Below are 18,629 nucleotides of genomic sequence, written 5' to 3'. Positions count from 1 at the left end.
ATTTATATATATTGTTGTAGATGCTAATCTTCGTTTAATTTTCATTAATTTATGCAAAAAATAGACATTTTCAAAATACTGACATTCAAATAGTAATATTGTTGACATATTTCATTAGCTTACAAATTATTTTCAGATGTGTTAATTGTTCGCAGAAGTCAATAGAAAACTAGAAGCAACCAGTTATTTTAATCTTTTATTACAAAAAGAATCGTATGTACATGTGAATCCTTATTCTGATCTGTGTATAAGTAATATCTATGCTCATAACAAATGTTAATCTATATTCATAGTAAATTTCTTAAAGTAGTTCCTTTCATTTTGTTAAGTCTTGATTGTTAGTGCTTGAACAATGGCTTATAGGCAATAAATAAATCACGTGTATCTTTGCACCACTCGTATTGCACAGTTTCGACAAGAATATTCGGCTAATCGAAGTCATGAAACGCGATATCCTTAGAAACTTTCAATATGTCGCTTAAGTAATGAGTGCACTTAAGTTATAACTCCATTTATGTGTCTTTTTAAGATAAAAAAGATAGTAACCATTTCAGTGGCAGCATGTTTGTTATAAATAATGGCTACAATTTTAGCTATTGCAATTAACTGAAATTAAGGTGCATGGCTTTTCTCATTGTAATCCGTTAATGATCCAACTAAGTACTTAGTGTAGAATAAAATAGCATGGTCATCAAAAGATACAAATTAAAAATCAATTGTATTTTTTAAATAATTGAATAAAAAAATGTTACAAGTGTACAAAACTTCAACCGCAACCAAGAACCATGGAGTCTAGTCTGCCACTGAAAGAGTAGATGTTTGCAATAATTTATTTTTTTATTGTGAAAACTCTAGTTCGTGTTTTGCTTATCGTAGATTTAAATCTAGAAAAATACAGTCTGTTTCTTTCATCGACACGCTACTCAGACTTGTCCACAAATTTCTGAATAAAAATACAATTTGTTTATCAGTCGAGCAGCGGTTTATATTAGCATCTGCATTGAATATCAACTATCTAAATTTTTTGGCTAGATTCTTGTACGAGATTTCCCAATTAAGAACATACGAAGAAGAGAAAGTAAGGCAGTAAACCTATCCGAGAAAGTTCTTTTCATTTCCTTGTGGTAAATTAACGCCAATAACCAGTCTGTTTAAGTAATAGCAAAATGAAAGGTTAGTAATCGTAGCTATTAATTGTTGACAATAATTGGGTCTCTCTCAAGTGTGGCTTCTCCTTTGTCCAAGCCCTTAAATCCGGGAAATGAATAAGTAATCTGTATGCATGTGCGTATCCATACAGATACGGATACACGAACTTACTCTGTTTCAGATTTGAATCATCCTCGAAATATTCAAATAGTTATTTTTTCATACCTACATAAGTATCATGTGTTTAGATAACATAGAACAACTATTTAATGATATTGCATTACCTTCAAAAACATTTCGTCAATCGCGTTTCTCCTGCTTCAAATGGTGTGGATAGTCTATTTGATCATCTTCATCTGAAATAGTTTAACGGAAACTTAATCACAATGTATGCTACCTTTGTGTTCAAATATATTAAAATAGTATTTATTAAGTGAAGCATTCTTGAAAACAGATTTACCTTCACCTTCATCTTCAGCCCCGACTAAATGCAAATCACTACTCTTTTGTTGGGGTTCTTTATCGTAATCGCTCCCATCGTATTGATCATCGCCTGCCTCAACGTTATGGTCTACACCGTCATCCAAACTGAAAAGAAGTAAACAAAGGTGTTATTATTTAATTTGATGAAAGTATTTCGTAGCCTAATGTGATTTCACACGATGCGGCGAAAACACAAAAAATGATTCTAAAAAACTGAAACTAAAATATAAGACCTCAGGGGCTGTAAGTATGCGCGAAATGTTAACGATGCAAAAGCAATGTACCCAGAAAGTCGATGATTGAGTTCCTCGCCAATTTCTTGGATACCAGGGCCAACGTTGTACCATCCATTTTCGCGTCTGGCGGGAAAGTGTTCATCGTTTCGTTTTCCCAGAAACGAAGGGTCCAAGTTCCCGTTTTCAACTTCGTTTTCCTTACTCGCAGTGTTTTTCTTCTGCTTAGCTAACTCCTCCTTCTTTTTGCCAGCGTTTTCGTCCCGTTTATCATCATGATTATCGAGCTTCTGATCGATCATCATTGGGATAGGTGGTACACCAACCGGAAGTTTGGCTTTTAATAGCGATTTTCCTACTGGAAGCGATTTATCTAGAACCGTCGATGCAGGAATGTTGCTACCTGAAGGTGTTGATGTCCCCAGTTTTGGTGATGTTGCCACAGTGCTCTGAAAAATGTATTTAATTTATTTATTTAAGCAGAATTTATTGAAATTAATTTATCACAATTTTTCTTTAGATTACATTAATAATTTAACTCATCCCTGGTTAAAAACGTTATATGAAATGCGTGAAGATATTGACAAATTTTATGAGCAACGGCAAACAAATTTTTCCGATGAAGAAGTCATAATAACACGTTTCAAATTACTGTATTTTTTGTATAGGTACACAGATGCAATTGCAATATCTCTTTTAATAAGTACATATTTCTCAACTCTCGATATTCCGCATAAAATTGTGATAAAATAACAGAATTGGTCCTCGATGACATATTGTCAGTTTTCCTCGGAAAATTTCTGGAAATATTTAACTATTCAAAAACATTTAATTTCTAATATTTTTTTTTTTTTCGATTATCAGTGAATATCCTAAGGAAATGTGGAATTGTAAAATGCAGTACAATTTAGAATATTAACTTACCTGTAAAGAATCTTTTGGCGAAGAAGAATAGTCGTTTTTCAAATCTAAATGACCCCTTTCTCGAAGCTACAGAAGCATGTAACTAAAGAAATTTGCGCAAAGCATGCTGCTTGGCAAAGAGAAAACTACCTAACAGGAGTGAAATTACAAGAAGTATAAAAAAGAAAAGACTAAAAATTTATAGACATGGTAGTTAAATTGTTTGTATGTTCTTTGAATGAACTTTTTAGTTTCAATGATTATATTAATTTTTTTTCTTTAAGAGAAAAAGTTTATTATTCCAATTTTAATAGTTATATATATAATAATAATAATAATAATAATTTTAATATAATTCGTATGGACTAGGTATTTTAAAATTACATCTTGTTTATCTACAACCTTAATTTTAATCATATTCTGAGATACTTGAAGAGAACTGCACTTGAATGTAACTGAAATGGGAACAAGCGACTGTGAAGTAGTTTTATTCAACGAAAAAGCAAAAGCACGAAGTTTAAATTAAATTTGAATCTCTGTAGTCTACTTTAATTTTTCATTTAAAACATTTGATCTTTGAATTAACTTGTAGAGTCTTTGAACATTTTTTCTGAACTAATTTAAAGCTAGTTCGGATTTTGCTAATTTAAAAAAAGGAACTGAAAACTGAGATTAACTCATGATTCCCTTTGGTTTTCATTAAAATTTTTCAGTACAGCAGACTAGTATAATGGAAGCAGATTATAGTTTAGTTAGGTTGTGCAAGGGTGCCAGAAAAAATGCAAGCAGATCAAAATAATAACAATTTATTAATGCATCAATTAACACGAACATACAGGCACATTCAATACAGCTTGCAAGCTACACGTACATAATTCTTTTAGTTTTTGTTCACTCAAGAAAAGCAGCTCAAAATTGTTTATCTTCTAATCTGAATAGGTTGTCAATAAATTAAGTGCATCCTTAAAAACAATTAATTATATTAATTTCTTGACAGCCTATTGCATTGTCTTTTACGGATATAAGTTATTGAATATAAAAATACAAATTAAAAAAAAAAAGATGCGATTGGGTTGACACAATTATTAAAATAATTATTTCACTAAAGATCATTGTAAACATTTGTTCATTTGTTACACCAAGTGTTCGAAATATTGCACGTGACCAAGTCCTTAATTAAGAAATCTATATAAAAATAAATGTTAATGCTTAATACACCTCCAACCAATAAAATAATATAAATAAAACGTGTTAGTAGATATTTTCACGTTAATAAGTCAACAAACAGATTAATAGGTCATTACGATATCCGTGCTTTTGCAGTCCAAGTTGAGAATAAAAATAAGTCTGCTTTTCAAAGAAAAACGCAATTTGTTCAGGACACTATATGCACAAGTTGATTACAAATTTTATATAATAAAGGCAAAATATCTTAATAAAAATGTTTATAGTAAGAAACAAAACCTGATTTAAAGTGCTCCTCCATGGACAGTCAATTAATAGCTAAGTCATCACATCATGCAATAAGTTTTTCATATTCTTTGTCACTCGATATACATACAACCTTTCAATCATTTTAGCATTAACTTCAAACGAGTTGTTGACTTCAAACATGATTTTCTCAAATGGTCATTATACAATCAATCCACAACAATTTGATAAAGCCATAAGGAAAATGTGGTTCTGCCAATCGCCTTGAAGTTGTTTGAACCAACCAGAAAAATCATCTATCTATAGCACCCAGTACAAACCATACAAATTACGTGCCTCTCTAAACATTACCAAATCGGTTATCCCAAAAGAGACTTTGATTCTCGTAAAGCGCAAATAACTGATGTGTCTGAAGGCACTTTTGAATCTCTACGAGTCAAGGCATAAGTTTTAATTTACCACTGTGTGTTTCATACATGATTACATCGAAGACCTGAGTTAACATGTACTCAATTACCAAACAATTGTGTAAAGTTCACTGCACTCTAATATTTACATAGAAATAATATTTTCTCTTTGAGAAGAATTCGTCGCAATAATGTTATTAACAGTATTTTTTCATATTCACGTTAATTATCAAAAACACTGTTAATACAGAAAAACTCTTAGAAACTCTGACGAGACATCACACTCATCAGTAGGCACTAAATCCAATTGGTCAGACTATATCGAATTAATGAATAAAACTGTTTAAAATTTCTCTAGCGATATCTTCTGCATTGTTTTGATCTGTTTCAAGTTTTTCTTCCATTTTTTTAGGAATCTGTGGCTCCACAACTGGTGCAGCACTCTCATTAGAGCGTTGAAGGGAACCAATATTCTGTTTCGACGATAGAATCTCGTTCCCTGGCGAACTCGGGGACGACTTCTTGTCATTCATTCTCTCATTGTTTTGATTAGGTAGCGGTATCACGTGTTTTAATTGTTCCTCGTCAGGATTCTCGTTGGTATCGTTCTCAACTTGCGTTTCGACCACCGTTTGTTGATTGTTCAATTTCTTCTGGTCGTTCTTTTGCAACGGCACCGAGTCTCGTGATTTGAGCTCCTCTCTTGGCTCGTTCGGACCTACTGGGATGATGTTTCCATTCTTCTGGGCGAACCGAACGTCCTCGATCTCATTTATTTCGTCATTCGCTCGTTGTTCGTTTGATTGTAGGGGGTCTCCAATTGCGCGGTGATCAATAGGTGCGTGTATGGGCTGCGGACTTTTATCGCCATTGTTAGGCGGACTTACCTGTTGCTGCAGCGATGGCCCAATAGGATGATTGACGTTGACGTCGTCTCCGCGTTCCATCTGTTGATCGTTCCGTTGCAGGAGCTGCAAATTCGCTATGCTCGGTCCAGGGGAAGCAGATCTATTTGCGTATCTCTGACAAAACAAAAATAAACAAAATATAGTAGGTTTTCTTCTTTTTATTTGAAGTATATCATTTGGTTGTTCAAATTATTGAACATACAAAATAGATTGCACAATTTTACACAGTTCAAAAATTTGATACAACACTCAGGTTTTAAAGCTTTTCAAATTGACACGAATAAGTATAATTTATTCCTTGTAATTTGTCTAATACTCTGACTTTTTCCATTCGTAGCAGTAAAGTATAAATAAAATCTAAAACAAAAAAGCAACTTCTCACCTTGACTTCTTCCAGCTCACGCGTAAGTTGAAACACTTCCTTTTGAAGATGTATGATAGTGCTGTTAGTACTGCCATAATTCTGCAGCAAGTCGTGATACTTTTCCTCGAGTCTGGTTTTCTCGGTGTCCAGCTCAAGGAACTTGGTCTTTAGGTGCTCCAAAGACTTGTCTTTCTGCTCCTTCGCTTCTCTGATGTGACTGCGAAGATCTCGAAGTGTCGCCTCTAGTCTGTTTGTGTCTACCAAGGCCTGTTTCTCGCGTTCCTTGCATTCTTCCAACAGATCCCTGTGCTCCGTCTGTAGCAACTTGTAAGTCTGTTGAAGCGAACTAAACCTCTGCATCGCTTCTATGCTATCTTTATCGCGTAGAGACTTTTCACGAGTGGCACGTTGCTGAAGTTCTTGCTTCACAGCCATGTTAGAGCTCTTCTCTTCTGCCAGGGACTTTTCTAGCCGCACCTTGTATTCGAATATAACTGGAAATCGATCGAAACGGTTTAACAAGATGTTTATTTGTAGGGGTACGATACAATAGGGAGCCGTACCTTGAAGTTGAGCAGCGAGAGCTTCTTGTTGATGAGCACATTGCACGTGGAGGTCTCGAAGCCTGGCCATCTCCGAGGTGGCGGCGCGGTAGAGAACCACCAAAAGAACAACCACCAGACCACAACCCCCGTATACGGCCAGCCGACCTCCTCGGCCCCTGCCAAGTCGAGAACCGCTCATCTCTGCCAACAAAATCGTACATCACGATGAAAATCTGCACAAACGCAAGAATATATAAAATATCAACAGTAGTATACACGTTATACCGTCTCAAAAATATAAGACATGCTTTCACTTAACACCCTATTTACTGGGAGCCTACTTGTAGGAGAAGCAATTTGTGAAATCATTTTTTGTAAGAAGAATTTCCTCAATTGAAATCGACGAGAATCAAGTACGAGGGAGCAGATAGTCCAAAGAAGAAATAGTACGTGGTAGAATGGATTTGTACGCCGCAGAAAAGAACGTTTTCAAAGAAATTCCTTGTCGAGCCAAATCGTTGGGTGTGTAAGAGGCTCCCGTACAATGGGCAACTGAAAAATTAGCCTTCGCCCAGCTGTAAGCTCACGGGATCCTTTTGTTCGTCGCGGCAAAGTGAAAATGAAGAATAAGGTCAAGGGGTGAGAGAGGCTCCAACAAGGAAATAATTCACGCCAGGTACTCGTCATAGTCCGCGGTTCTACGTTACCTGCGAGTGAAAGTCGATGATTGCGACTTCAGAATTCTCACCGATAGCAAACTCAGGTGACGTGTTGCTATAGGGAACATCTGATGTCTCACAGATTTTTATGCGAAAGGAATTGAAAAAAATGTCCAAATGTACTTTAAAATATGCCTAAAATATCTTCAAAGTTAAACAAAAAAGCAAGTATATGTTTCTCTGTACAAAAAAAAAATAACGAAAGACACTTTGATAGTCGTCTTCCTAATGTGATTTCCCTTTTTAAACGCTCGGTTCGCAGTCCTTGGAATACTTTTACGTATCGCTGTACGCCTTCGCGTGGAAATCGGGGAAAAAACGTGTTTTCTTACGCGTATCGCGATTAAACGGTCGGTCGATTTCCGTGAAAGCAGATTTTAGAAGGTAACCATTTTAAGCACCGCGATCCGCGGAGCGTGCAAGCGAGCACGACAGACGAGGGAATTGGCCGGCATTAAATTTAACGAGCGAAGAACAAGGCCACAGAATTCGTAATGGTCGCAACTAGTACCCTGAAACATAAACGAAGGATGGTTCGTCCTAATTATGTCTTCCGTTCATATTTTCTCCTCGCGTGTCTTTACTACGGCAATTCTAGTAACTTCCATCTTCCCTGAGAACCTGTTCCTCTCTAACGAATGTAACAAAACCGCCAGAAGAATACTCATTCTCGATTCATCTCTATTTTCGTATCCTCGCTCGACGCGTCGAAATACCTACATATTTGCCTCTATTTCCCGTCCAAGAGCGTCCTGTATAAGAAAATTAACAACCTGCCACTCAAGTTACATATGTCCTAACTAAATGATTAAAGCAAGCCTAAATTTGTCTTCGACAACTTTTTTTGTGCTTACTGTACGCTGTGTGCTTTCGAGTCGCAATCGTGCCGCGTTATCGCGTCGAACAGATAAAGCTTGCATGATTCCCTTGCGAACCCTCGGTTTTATCTCACGTCCAGCCGGTCTGATAGGTGTTTCTCGATATGCCTCAGGCCACGATGTCTTTACCATTTTATTGCAGAAATTAGATATTCCGTATTAGCTGCGGTTAGGCGATTATAAGGGGGACACGGTGCACGTCGGATGGATTACAAGGCATGCGAATAGAAGTGACGGAAAGAAAAGCTAGGGGAAATAAAATTAGAAATAAAAACCAGTTTTTCAATCCATATACTCCAAAATAATAATAATAATAATAATAATAATAATAATAATATTTATTATTATTCAAGGTAGAAGTCATGGTAGAGTATTAAGAGTAGAGTTAGATAAACTGATGTAAAATACCGTGGAAACGTAAACACCTCAATAAATTGCGCGGACGTTTAATTATTGATAACACTCCATTAAATTGGTGGATTAACGTGCGGCGCTATAAGCTACATTAAATTTCGCTCAATATTTCAGCAAGCGCGTGACGAAAGTCTCCTCGTTTCATTTATGATACACCGCGTAAATTCTGCTCGCTGTTCATAAATTTTTGCGACAGAAACCATGTTATAGGAGAGTTAAACTGTGGCCATTTTAGTGACGACACGGGACGAATGTAATAAAAATAATTTCCAGAGTGTTCATAGAGGTATTTTTATTTAGCCCCTTTGGTAATCATTACAAAATTATAAAATGGAAAAAATAACACGTTTCTTTTTTACGAACAAATTTTATTTACCGAACATGTATAGCCGTCATAAAAGCAACTTGCGTCGATTCCGCGCGAACGGAAATCACATCCAGCTCGCCATGGTTCATCCACGGTTCATTCGTCCTTGCGCTTGCTGGTCGTGCGAATTACCGTGAATGTTTGTTCAAGGAGACGATACCCTACGCGGGGTAAAAATGTGTACACGGGCTGGAGTTGGTTGGTTACCTATCGGCTGAATTCGAGTTCACTGACACTTTCGAGCACGCGCGATGGATCCTGCTTTCGTCTGCTTTCACGCGTGTATCTACGTGTTTGCTCGATGCTTCGTGCCGTGAGCTTTCTACCATCACTCGAATTCAAATCAGACATGTTTAATTCGCATTATTAAACAGAGATATCATCGACGACGATGTCGCCAACCAATCCAATTTTACTTTTCGTTTAGAGATCGTGCTGTTTCAAACGTTGTATTCCAGAATGTGACGTTTGATGCTTTCTTCATTTTAGTATCTAAATATTTGGCGGTGAATTTCATTTCTGCCATTTTTCCATCTCCAAAATTTGATTTATTTCGAAGAGAAGATGGCTAAACCTTAACGAGGGATGCCTTAAGGTTATCTTAAGATTTCTCAGTGAAATTCTCTTTTAAGGGCGTATTCTAGTCTAGAATATCTGTTAAAATTTATTTGATTAAATCGTCATAATTGAAATTCCACCGTAGATACAGTAAATTCCGTCTTCGTGGTTTGGACTTTATCTTGACTGGCGCCATGAAGAGGAATAGGTTGCGTTCGAGGATCGAGCGATCGTTTCTTTCGCCGATGACCCCAATAAATCTAGGAATTAAAGAGCTAGCCACAGACTGCAAATATCGCCGAGCCTTAGATTGTATCTGAACTCGATACATGAATTTCAAATTTCATTTGATTATTTTCCATATTGGACGAATGAAAACAATTTAAAGTAAACAATATTATTGCGCGCAATTCACGAAAAGTGTGCCGTTGTCATTATTAGTATACTTGAATCTGAAAGCACAGAGTTATAAAAACGAAATAATTTGAAAGCATTTGTAATGTATGTTGTATTCGCGCCTCGATTAAATTTTTAGCAAGGTGCGTTAAATATTCAGAATCGGACACGATTCATTCGCGTTATTAAATAGCGATTTAATCAGCGATAATATCGTTATTAATCCTTTATGGGCCGAATTCTTTTCTGTAGACAACTTGCAAGCCATGTACTTTGATATCTCGGGTTTATGGTGCTGCCAATCATCATTAATATTGTTATTGGCTATCAGAGACATTGCATAATTAAGGCGTACACAACATCTTGAAAAAGATTTAAATTACTTGGTGAAACGTCGATATATTAGTGTGTGACTGAAACAGGATGATTTGAAAACATTTTATTTTCGCGTTAATGTACACAACATTCATATATCGATAATATTTCAAGCGCAATGCAAGCGTTCTGTATATGTTGTACAGGAGATAATTTTATCATTACGTCGATAGTTCTTAGAAGACTACTGTAGAACCGGTTTATGGCGAACAGTATGGACGAAGGTTATAACGCAACCGTTTCGAAGATACTTCCACGCATCGTCAGAAATTCAATGTGCAATTAAGGAATGTTTCTCGTCTATCCATTGCGATTTGTTATTAATAACCTCGAACCAAAAGAATTTACGAATTGAACGAGCATAGTGTGTCACTCAAACGAAAATTCAAACTGGCAAATTGATTAGTTAACTATAAACACCGAGGTAGTACATATATACATGATTAATCATCATAATAAGAAGGCTAAGAAATCGAATAGAAACCGCGATATAAAACAAAATTTATTGTTTAGAAAGAAGAAGATTGAAACCTATTGATTAAGCTTTACAGTAATTACGATTGATGACACATACTACTGTAGTTAATATACTACTATTGCTATTAGTTTCTAACTATAGTTTAAGTAAAAATATTTATTCGGCATTTAAATTAATAATATAATATGTGGAAACTCAACAAATATTTATCACTAATTACAGAAAACGGTTATTAGACAACGTGCGAAATGCACATCATTTATCAGTAGTTCCCTTACGTGTGTATTAATTATGTTTCCCGCGTAAAAAGATAAGACACTTATCGAGATACACGACTAGTTTACATTCCAAATACATGGTAGCCACTACATTATAAAAGACATTTCAGAATCGATTCGTTTCCACTTGCATTACACATTTACCACAATCTTCGACACATTTAATGCCTCGAAAACACACCACATTGTTTAAACACGCTTTCCCACTCGTGTAAACTGTCAAATAGACCGCGGATGATTACCAATTCATGAACAAAGTCTCGTACAACTGGTACAACTTTCTATTGGCATTTCGCGGTACACGATCATTCGATAAATTCTTGAAATCAGTGAGATCGGTTGATAAAGACAACGAATCTTGGATTTAGCAAGCAACAAGCGAGAAATTTGGTAAATTTGGGTCGCATCGAAAAAACAGTTCTGCTCAACTTTTTCATACGTGAATTTAATGCTCTGAATTCAGAAATGAGAACAATATTCACTTGGAAATTCATTTCAATCGAATTAACTCGCCGAAGAATTCTTAACCTAACTGAAGCCGACGTACAGCCGTGTACACCATAAATATTTGCGATGGAATTAGTGTAACTGATTAAAGAATAACAACAACAATTTGTACAAGTCGAAGATAACGAAGATTCGGATTGAAAGTTTGTAGAGTGATTTAGCTGTTATCGCAATTTTCAATTCACGTTTTGTTATGGTTGTAACTCTGTGTTATCGCGAATTTAATACGTTAAAATATTTCGTGGACTCAGCTGGTCAAAACGATAAATGTATATTGTTTACTAACTTGTTTAAGTATTGGACATCACTTTCGAAATCGGGAGGTATAATTAGACAATCAAACCAAATTTAATATGAAAACAATGATATATTCAGATTTACCTAATAAATAGTGGATAGTCAAAATATGCTATCTTGTAAGAAGCGGCACAGTAATTCATTTGCAGTATGCATTGTTTATATTGAAAATATTATTATTATAATTTCATTTTGTAAATGAAAAATATCAATAGCTGTCACTCGCAAAAGCATTAATTAATATTTAACTGTAGTTATCATTTATGCTTATAGCAAATATTTTCGAATAGCAGTGTAACGAAATTGTTTAAGTATTGGTCAAATTTTTGAAGTTATAAGTACTTCTGTTTGCGGTGTTCAAGTACTGGGTACTTTACCTTAACGATTATGGATATACTTGTGCGGTATTTGGTGGTCATTTCCGGCAAAACTGTTCTCCATTTTTAAATTCACCGCGTGAAATCACATACGAGGAACTTTTAACAAACGATCATTTTTCGATGCTGGTTTCGTACACCAAATTTATTAAAACACACTGACACACACCTCGGAGTATATGTATATCCAAGTGGTCCTACCTCATCCACAATGCGAGCACCGCACTCTCAGCTCACCATCATTTTAGCGTCTTGGATCGTTGTCTCGCGAGCAATTGCGGACAAAGCAAAATAAACGTCGCGACGCCAATCGTCTCACCAGCCAGGCACAATTACACGACCGCGAAACCGATGTGTTTGTCGACAGAGCCTACCCTCGTCTCGTAATCGATGCCGCGATCGAGACGATGCACTGCTGACAGGTTAGGGCTCGTATGGAGAGTCTGGGACTCGACTATACAGTTAGATGCCTCGAGTTTGCTGCCTCCTCCACTTGCTCGTAGCTGCCACCGCCATTAAGCGTGTAGCCAGTCGACCAATCGCGTGTCGCCACTTTGACGGCTAACCAATGCCACGCACTTTGACATGCCAATCTTTCCTACGAAAATGTCACTGCGAAACGCGACGATTCTTGATTCCGCCGTTAGAAACTTTGTTCATTTGTGGACAGAGAGTTAGCTGGTTTTTGTTTGACTAAGAAATTATAAATAATGCATTAAATAACTGGTTAGTCGGAATAAGCTGTTATTTTTCATAACAAACAGTAATCCAACGCAAGGAATCTATTTTAGAGATACGAATATGATGCGTTTGAAGTTTAAAGTAATGAATATTTATGGAAACAGTAATTAGGGAAACAAAGTAATCTGAATTTTTTTTAACGAATAACTAGAGATATTATTTACACTTTGAATAATTAATAGCTGTTTTGACCGATTTATATGTATACATTCTCTAACAATTAGCAATCATTTTATTCATGGAAAGTTTACTGAACGTTTTATACGCGAAAAACATATAATATACGTATTCATGGTCTCACACGAAATATCATATCGAGATAAATAACATATGGCAAATGGTTTCTAATTAAAATCTAGAAAACTTTAATAATTAATGTACATATACGTTTGTTTTGGAAAATTCGTTTTTATGGGTTTGCTTGAATGAAAATAAAGGTTTCGAATGTTTCAACGATTTTTTAAAAACTGTGTATACATATACATTGTATATAGTTCAACGACGAGGCATAAGAAGCAATTGGGAATTATTTCAAGCACGTTCGAATATTATTTAGCGATTGAGAGTTGATCCTTGTTAATTTGGCGGTTCGGTAATTTTATATTGGCTCATATAACCAAACGTTGCGGTTAGACTAGTTAATCCTTCCTCAAACCCGAATACATCACTCTATAAAATTGACCTATTACGATTGATGTGATTATTTGTGTTGTAATCAAGAAAATTTGTTAAATTTCAATTTATGGTAATGAAAATTTTGGTAGGGTCGATTCAACGCGAATAGCTCATTCTATCGTCGGCGTAATTTCTTGCTTCGAAAATGAAAACACAAAATGATGTGAGAGTGACCCTCTTCCGCGAATTACAACGTGTTTACACATTTCTCATACAAGCATTCGTTCCATTCAGCTAATTGTTGTCAAATTATACAGATGCCTGTTTGGCCTTGGTCATGTACAAGTCTCGAGCGTAAAATGTAAACAGTACAGCAGTTTCAATATTTCCTATCTCGTGAATGTATTTGCACAGACTACATTAGTTTAAAGTGGCACATCTAACGAGTTACTTCTACCATATTCATTCAATAATTTCGTACAATCATTATCAAAAACAACGTTTGATATATCTTCCATCGCTTTAAGGAGGTACTTTGGGTGTACCTAGTAAACAATATGCAAGAATACATATCACCTTAGATTAATATATACTAATGTAAAAAAATTCGTTTCTGAATAACAGACTGTTTCTAAATAGGCCCGTAGACAAAGTGTTAACATTTGATCTTTTAATATGGTTTCCAGCCTTAATTACTTTATCCTTCATCATAGACAATGTATAAGTGCATAATATCTATTTGAATATTCGAATAGAAAAAATTTCGTCGAGAAGAACGGAACCTCGGCACAAAGCGCCTCCGCAACCAATCTAGTGAGTTTTGTGAACGGCGCGGAAACAGTTGGCGGCCGTGCGATCTTGCGGGGCACGGCTCGGCAAGCATCGGCCGCTCAGTCAAGAAACTCGACTGCACCGAATCACTACGAACGAGGTTGAAATCATACGAGCCAGGAGCCGCGCTGCTCTCTCCTGCTATCGGCTCTGCCTGCACGGCGGTGGACTCTCCGCCGAGTCTATGGTGTCGTGGGTTCTTCTGAGTGCGAGATAAGTGTAGTGAGTTTCGTATACGGGACGCAGTGTTCCCAGGGTCTCGCGATTAAAGGACGAGCAGACTGAACGGGAACGGGAACGGGAAGGAACCCACTCGTTTTTCCTCAGCTCCGAGGACGGACGCCGCTCCTGGACTCCTTTCGAAACGTTCGCGTTTGTCGTCCACTGCCGAAAGAGGGTTGCAGCGCTCAGTGACAGTGATGAGTGTTTCTTCGATTGTGCCCGTTGTTCGGAGCTTACGTGACTGTGACCGTGACTGCCGTGCCGTCGCCGCCGTAATGTGCTTCGTGAGCTCGGCCGCCAACGAGAGATGCTGTGAGTACAAACGACTCGCCTTCTCTTTTTATATTTCCCCTGTACCCATGAAATCGCTTATCGCTTAACCATGGCCACTCGTTAACCGACAAGCCTTTCGATACTTGTTCGTGTACCGCAGATAGTACGAAGGTCGTCCCGGAAATGGGTCGAGATAGTGCATTTCTTACGGGAATATGCGTCTCCCGTCCGTATTTATTAGTCTTCCATTTTCGATACGCGTTCCCGAGGATCTTTTTTGTTCGCTGAAAGTGTCCGTTTCGGGCCTTCTTTATCCTGGATAATTTACAGCCCGTGGTCGTAAATATTTTGGGCTGCTGCTAACCGGAAACGAGGGTTTCGTACTTACGAACCAGCCGAAGTCACTAGACTAGTCGTGGAGGCGTTCTATGCTAGGGCTTGGATTCGTTCGATGTTTCTCTATTCTAATTCGAATATTTCCTGTGGTTCTAAGATTCGACGAATGTAATTTGAATATTTTATCCACCGATTTGGTGTCCGTGTAGTCGCAGTGTTCAAATTGTGTTCTACGAACTACAGAACGAGTTCTTTAAGTTTGTCGTCCTGTCTGAAACTTTATTAGGAACTACTTGAATATCGTGCGAGAATTGATTCAGAAGCGAACTCGAAGTCAGAAATTAAGTCGGTAGCGTAACGAGGCCGTTGCTCTCGGCCGATAATGCACAGTTGGAGATGCAGATATTTTTCCTTCGTTAGCTCGTCGGCGTGTGCCTGGCTATATATTTTTTCCCCCCTTTTCGCGAGATAAGCGGAGCTAGCGGGGCAGTTTTTTTTTTCGACATCGTTGCTGCGCAATATAGGCGGCTCGAAACAATACTAATATGGAGGCTCGGTTCCGACGGAAACTTTGAAAGTCCCTCGAAAATAGAGACGGACGAAATTCTTGTCCAGATGAGAACTTTGAATAACGAACGAAAGATGTGCGACTTTCCATGAGTTTTTCTTTCGATATACAATCAGTTCCATAAGTATTCGTACCTTCTATGTTTATTGGAAAAATTGATTTTAATAGACTTGATATTTCTATATGAATTGTTCATTATAAATACATACATACATGTGTAAAGTTTATCCGTGTACATGCCTACCACACTGTACACAATCATATACAGTCAATCTCATAAGTATTCATACCCTCTGTGTCTATCGAAAATCTCAATTAAATGATATGTTTAATGTTTCCAAATAAATGTTGTATGTACATGTGTAAATAAACTACACATGTATATAATCATCATGAACAATTTATTTAGAAACATCAAAGCTATCATTTAATTTAGATATATTTCTTTAATAGACATAGAGGGTACGACAATTATGAGACTGACTGTAAGTTACAATTGCATTATATTTCATGTAGAACCAATCAAATCTTATCCGAATAATTTTACAATAAACTTTGCGAATAAGGTATTGTATGGTGTTTTTATTCGTTATTTATTATTCGAATGAAGTTTTGCCCATCTCTGGACGTAAAATGTTTCCGATCGGGATGCTTGGCCGTTCGACGCGTTTCCCATTTCCGGCCGTCTTGCGATCGTCCCACGAAGCCATAGATTTCTCTCAGGGCGTCACGCTTACGTACGTGTAAACCCGCCTCGTCCATCGCTGGTCCGTTGAAAACGAAAACCGCATCGAAATTGGTAATTCGAACATTTCCTTGGTAGTCTTAATTTCAACACTTGAGCTTAGTAGCATGGTATCAAATTTGTAGACAAGATATATCATTTTTATCCGTTATTTGTTAATTTTTATAACAAACCAAAACAAATATTCCATTAAAGGATCCGTACTCTTCTCCAGAACCCAAATACTAGGTGTAGAAATTAATTTCGTGCCTTTATATTCAATCATTTATAACTCTAGTTTGAGTAGAAATATTTAACAGTCTTTATGTTGTTATATGTTAAATTACTGGCTTTCCAAGTTCAAAATAACCATTTTTCTAAAAGCTTACTAATTGTTTTTTTGCTATGGAAAGCAATTTGCAAGAAAACTTTCTTATCTATTACTGAAATAGAATTGTATGCTCCCCATCGTTATATTAATTATACATCAAATAAATATTGTATAATTGTAATATTGTGAGAATAACAAATATTATTAAATTTAATTATACATATGTCCAAACGCGACCGGTTGATAAAGAATTAATCGGATGACCATTACAACGTATGCATATGTATATACGAAATTTGGTAACCATACATTTTTGCTTATTATTGTTATTTTAACAGATTACAGATATTCTCGATAATTAAAGTAATTGCAGAAAAATAAGAATAAGTAAAATTTGATGGCTACTAAAGTTCATATAAATGCATTGCAATGGTCGTCAAGTTGAGACTTAAGTTATGTGCATAGTTACATTACAATAAAGTTCGTAATGTAGCAAAATGACGAGTAAATGTATCCGTTTAAACTGGAGTTATAAATTATCGAAGGGATAGCACATATTCTTGGAGAAAACCTGATTAATTTGGAAGTCATGAATTTTGTCATAAACGACCATATAGTCGTCACACTGAGTGGTGTGAGTGTGGGTACAAGGTTTAAACATGGAATCGACTTGAGTAGTCGTTTCAAAGATTAGACTTGTTTCTCGTTGAAAACGTAGAGTATTTCTAATGAAGCGATATGGTGTTAATCGAGGGTTAAGTGGCTACTGTTGGACAGAATGCGTTGTCGATGAATTCTTTTCGATGGAAAACCGAAGAGAAACGGTTCGCGTGAGCCACGACGCTTCGGAAATCTATGAAATTGATAGCCACTTACGTAACACGGCATGCAGAACTGCAAGAATACAGAAGCGATTAGACGCCATTTTTCGCCAGCGTCCTTAACTCATTAAGCAAATAGAGAGTGTAACGGTTGTGCTGCGTGTTGGGTTAGCGGCGTGTACCGTTTCATAGTTGCAAACTGATTTTCGATCCGCCATGTTTTCTATGAAATATCGTATTCACGAGCGCCACTCAACGTAAACACTTTTCTCACCATTTTGTGTAACGTGTCGTTTTACGACGAATCGGATATTTGCTAGAGTAACATTTGGATTTTGCTGCAGTTTCGATATATCGTTGCCTTTAATTAGTATCGTAGTCTATAATTAACACATTGACCGCCACGTCACCCGTATATGTATAATAGGGCTTTCCGTAAAAAAAACCAATTAATTTGCGAAGGTGAAGTGGTAAGGAAAATAATATCGTAAATATGGCGAGGTTACAAAAATAAATACTACCACAAACATCAGATTATGTAGTTTTCAATCTTTTAGAAATGTCTTGTCGAGTGAATTTTCGCGCCACACATTTTTAATGCCATAGAATTATTTTGTTTCGTTCCTCATGGAAAATTCGAACGTGGAACTTTATACAATTTCCTTGAATCTATGAAAATGGAAATATTTGTGTAACCGTTCGAGACGTTCAGAAATTGAAACATGTTATTTAGGATCAATGTCGCTCATAAATTGTAGTCTCTTCAGGATTTTCCCACCTCCTCGGGGAATTCGTACGCGAAAGCAGAGCCAGTATTAGAAATCAATGCTGTGGTTGTTGTGTTTCGACATAATAAATGTGTAGATGTATAATATACCGGCTGTGTTATCGCATAATATGTAGACATTTAATTATACTGCGGATTTTTATGCATTTATGAGAAATGGTGATAGGTGGAATTATATGATAATTCTCACAAATGTAAAAATATATGAATTATCGATGATAATGTAAATGTTATATTTTTTAGAAGATAGGATGTACATTCACTTAAGTTTAAATTCATTTTCTATATCTGTGAAAATATGAATTTGCATAAA

General features: G+C 36.4%; 2 protein-coding genes across 8 annotated transcripts in view; one reads left to right on the top strand and one right to left on the bottom strand.

Annotated features, from left to right (window-relative positions):
* Window positions 1-69: 69 nt before the first annotated feature.
* Window positions 70-12,575, bottom strand: LOC128884081 (Golgi integral membrane protein 4-like). Of its 6 annotated transcripts, XR_008459434.1 has the most exons (9): window positions 12,269-12,575; window positions 6,442-6,624; window positions 5,897-6,372; window positions 5,494-5,628; window positions 1,917-2,314; window positions 1,610-1,737; window positions 1,434-1,505; window positions 1,321-1,374; window positions 70-1,247 (listed from the first exon to the last, which is right to left on the bottom strand). XR_008459434.1 is itself a non-coding variant. In XM_054138063.1 (8 exons), the coding sequence occupies exons 2-7, from the start codon at window positions 6,620-6,622 to the stop codon at window positions 1,450-1,452; spliced, it is 1,374 nt and encodes a 457-aa protein (XP_053994038.1). In that variant the 5' UTR covers window positions 6,623-6,656; window positions 12,068-12,575; the 3' UTR covers window positions 70-1,374; window positions 1,434-1,449. The 6 variants fall into 6 exon arrangements, 5 of the variants coding, with proteins under 5 accessions (XP_053994038.1, XP_053993955.1, XP_053994106.1 ...); XM_054138063.1 differs by having other exon boundaries at window positions 70-1,374; window positions 6,442-6,656; window positions 12,068-12,575; XM_054137980.1 differs by having other exon boundaries at window positions 70-1,374; window positions 12,068-12,575.
* A 706-nt stretch (window positions 12,576-13,281) lies between these two features.
* LOC128875663 (uncharacterized) overlaps window positions 13,282-18,629 on the top strand; it is a 53,320-nt gene continuing 47,972 nt past the window's right edge. For both annotated transcript variants that reach the window (XM_054121462.1, XM_054121454.1), the window contains exon 1: window positions 13,282-14,788. The gene's annotated coding sequence lies outside the window, so the exon portion shown is untranslated. The remainder of the gene's footprint in view (window positions 14,789-18,629) is intronic.

This window comes from Hylaeus volcanicus, chromosome 1 (genome assembly GCF_026283585.1).
Source record: "Hylaeus volcanicus isolate JK05 chromosome 1, UHH_iyHylVolc1.0_haploid, whole genome shotgun sequence".
NCBI classification, from domain to species: Eukaryota; Metazoa; Arthropoda; class Insecta; order Hymenoptera; family Colletidae; genus Hylaeus; species Hylaeus volcanicus.
Note: the sequence above shows the minus strand (reverse complement) of the source record. Positions and strands in the feature narration are given on the sequence as shown.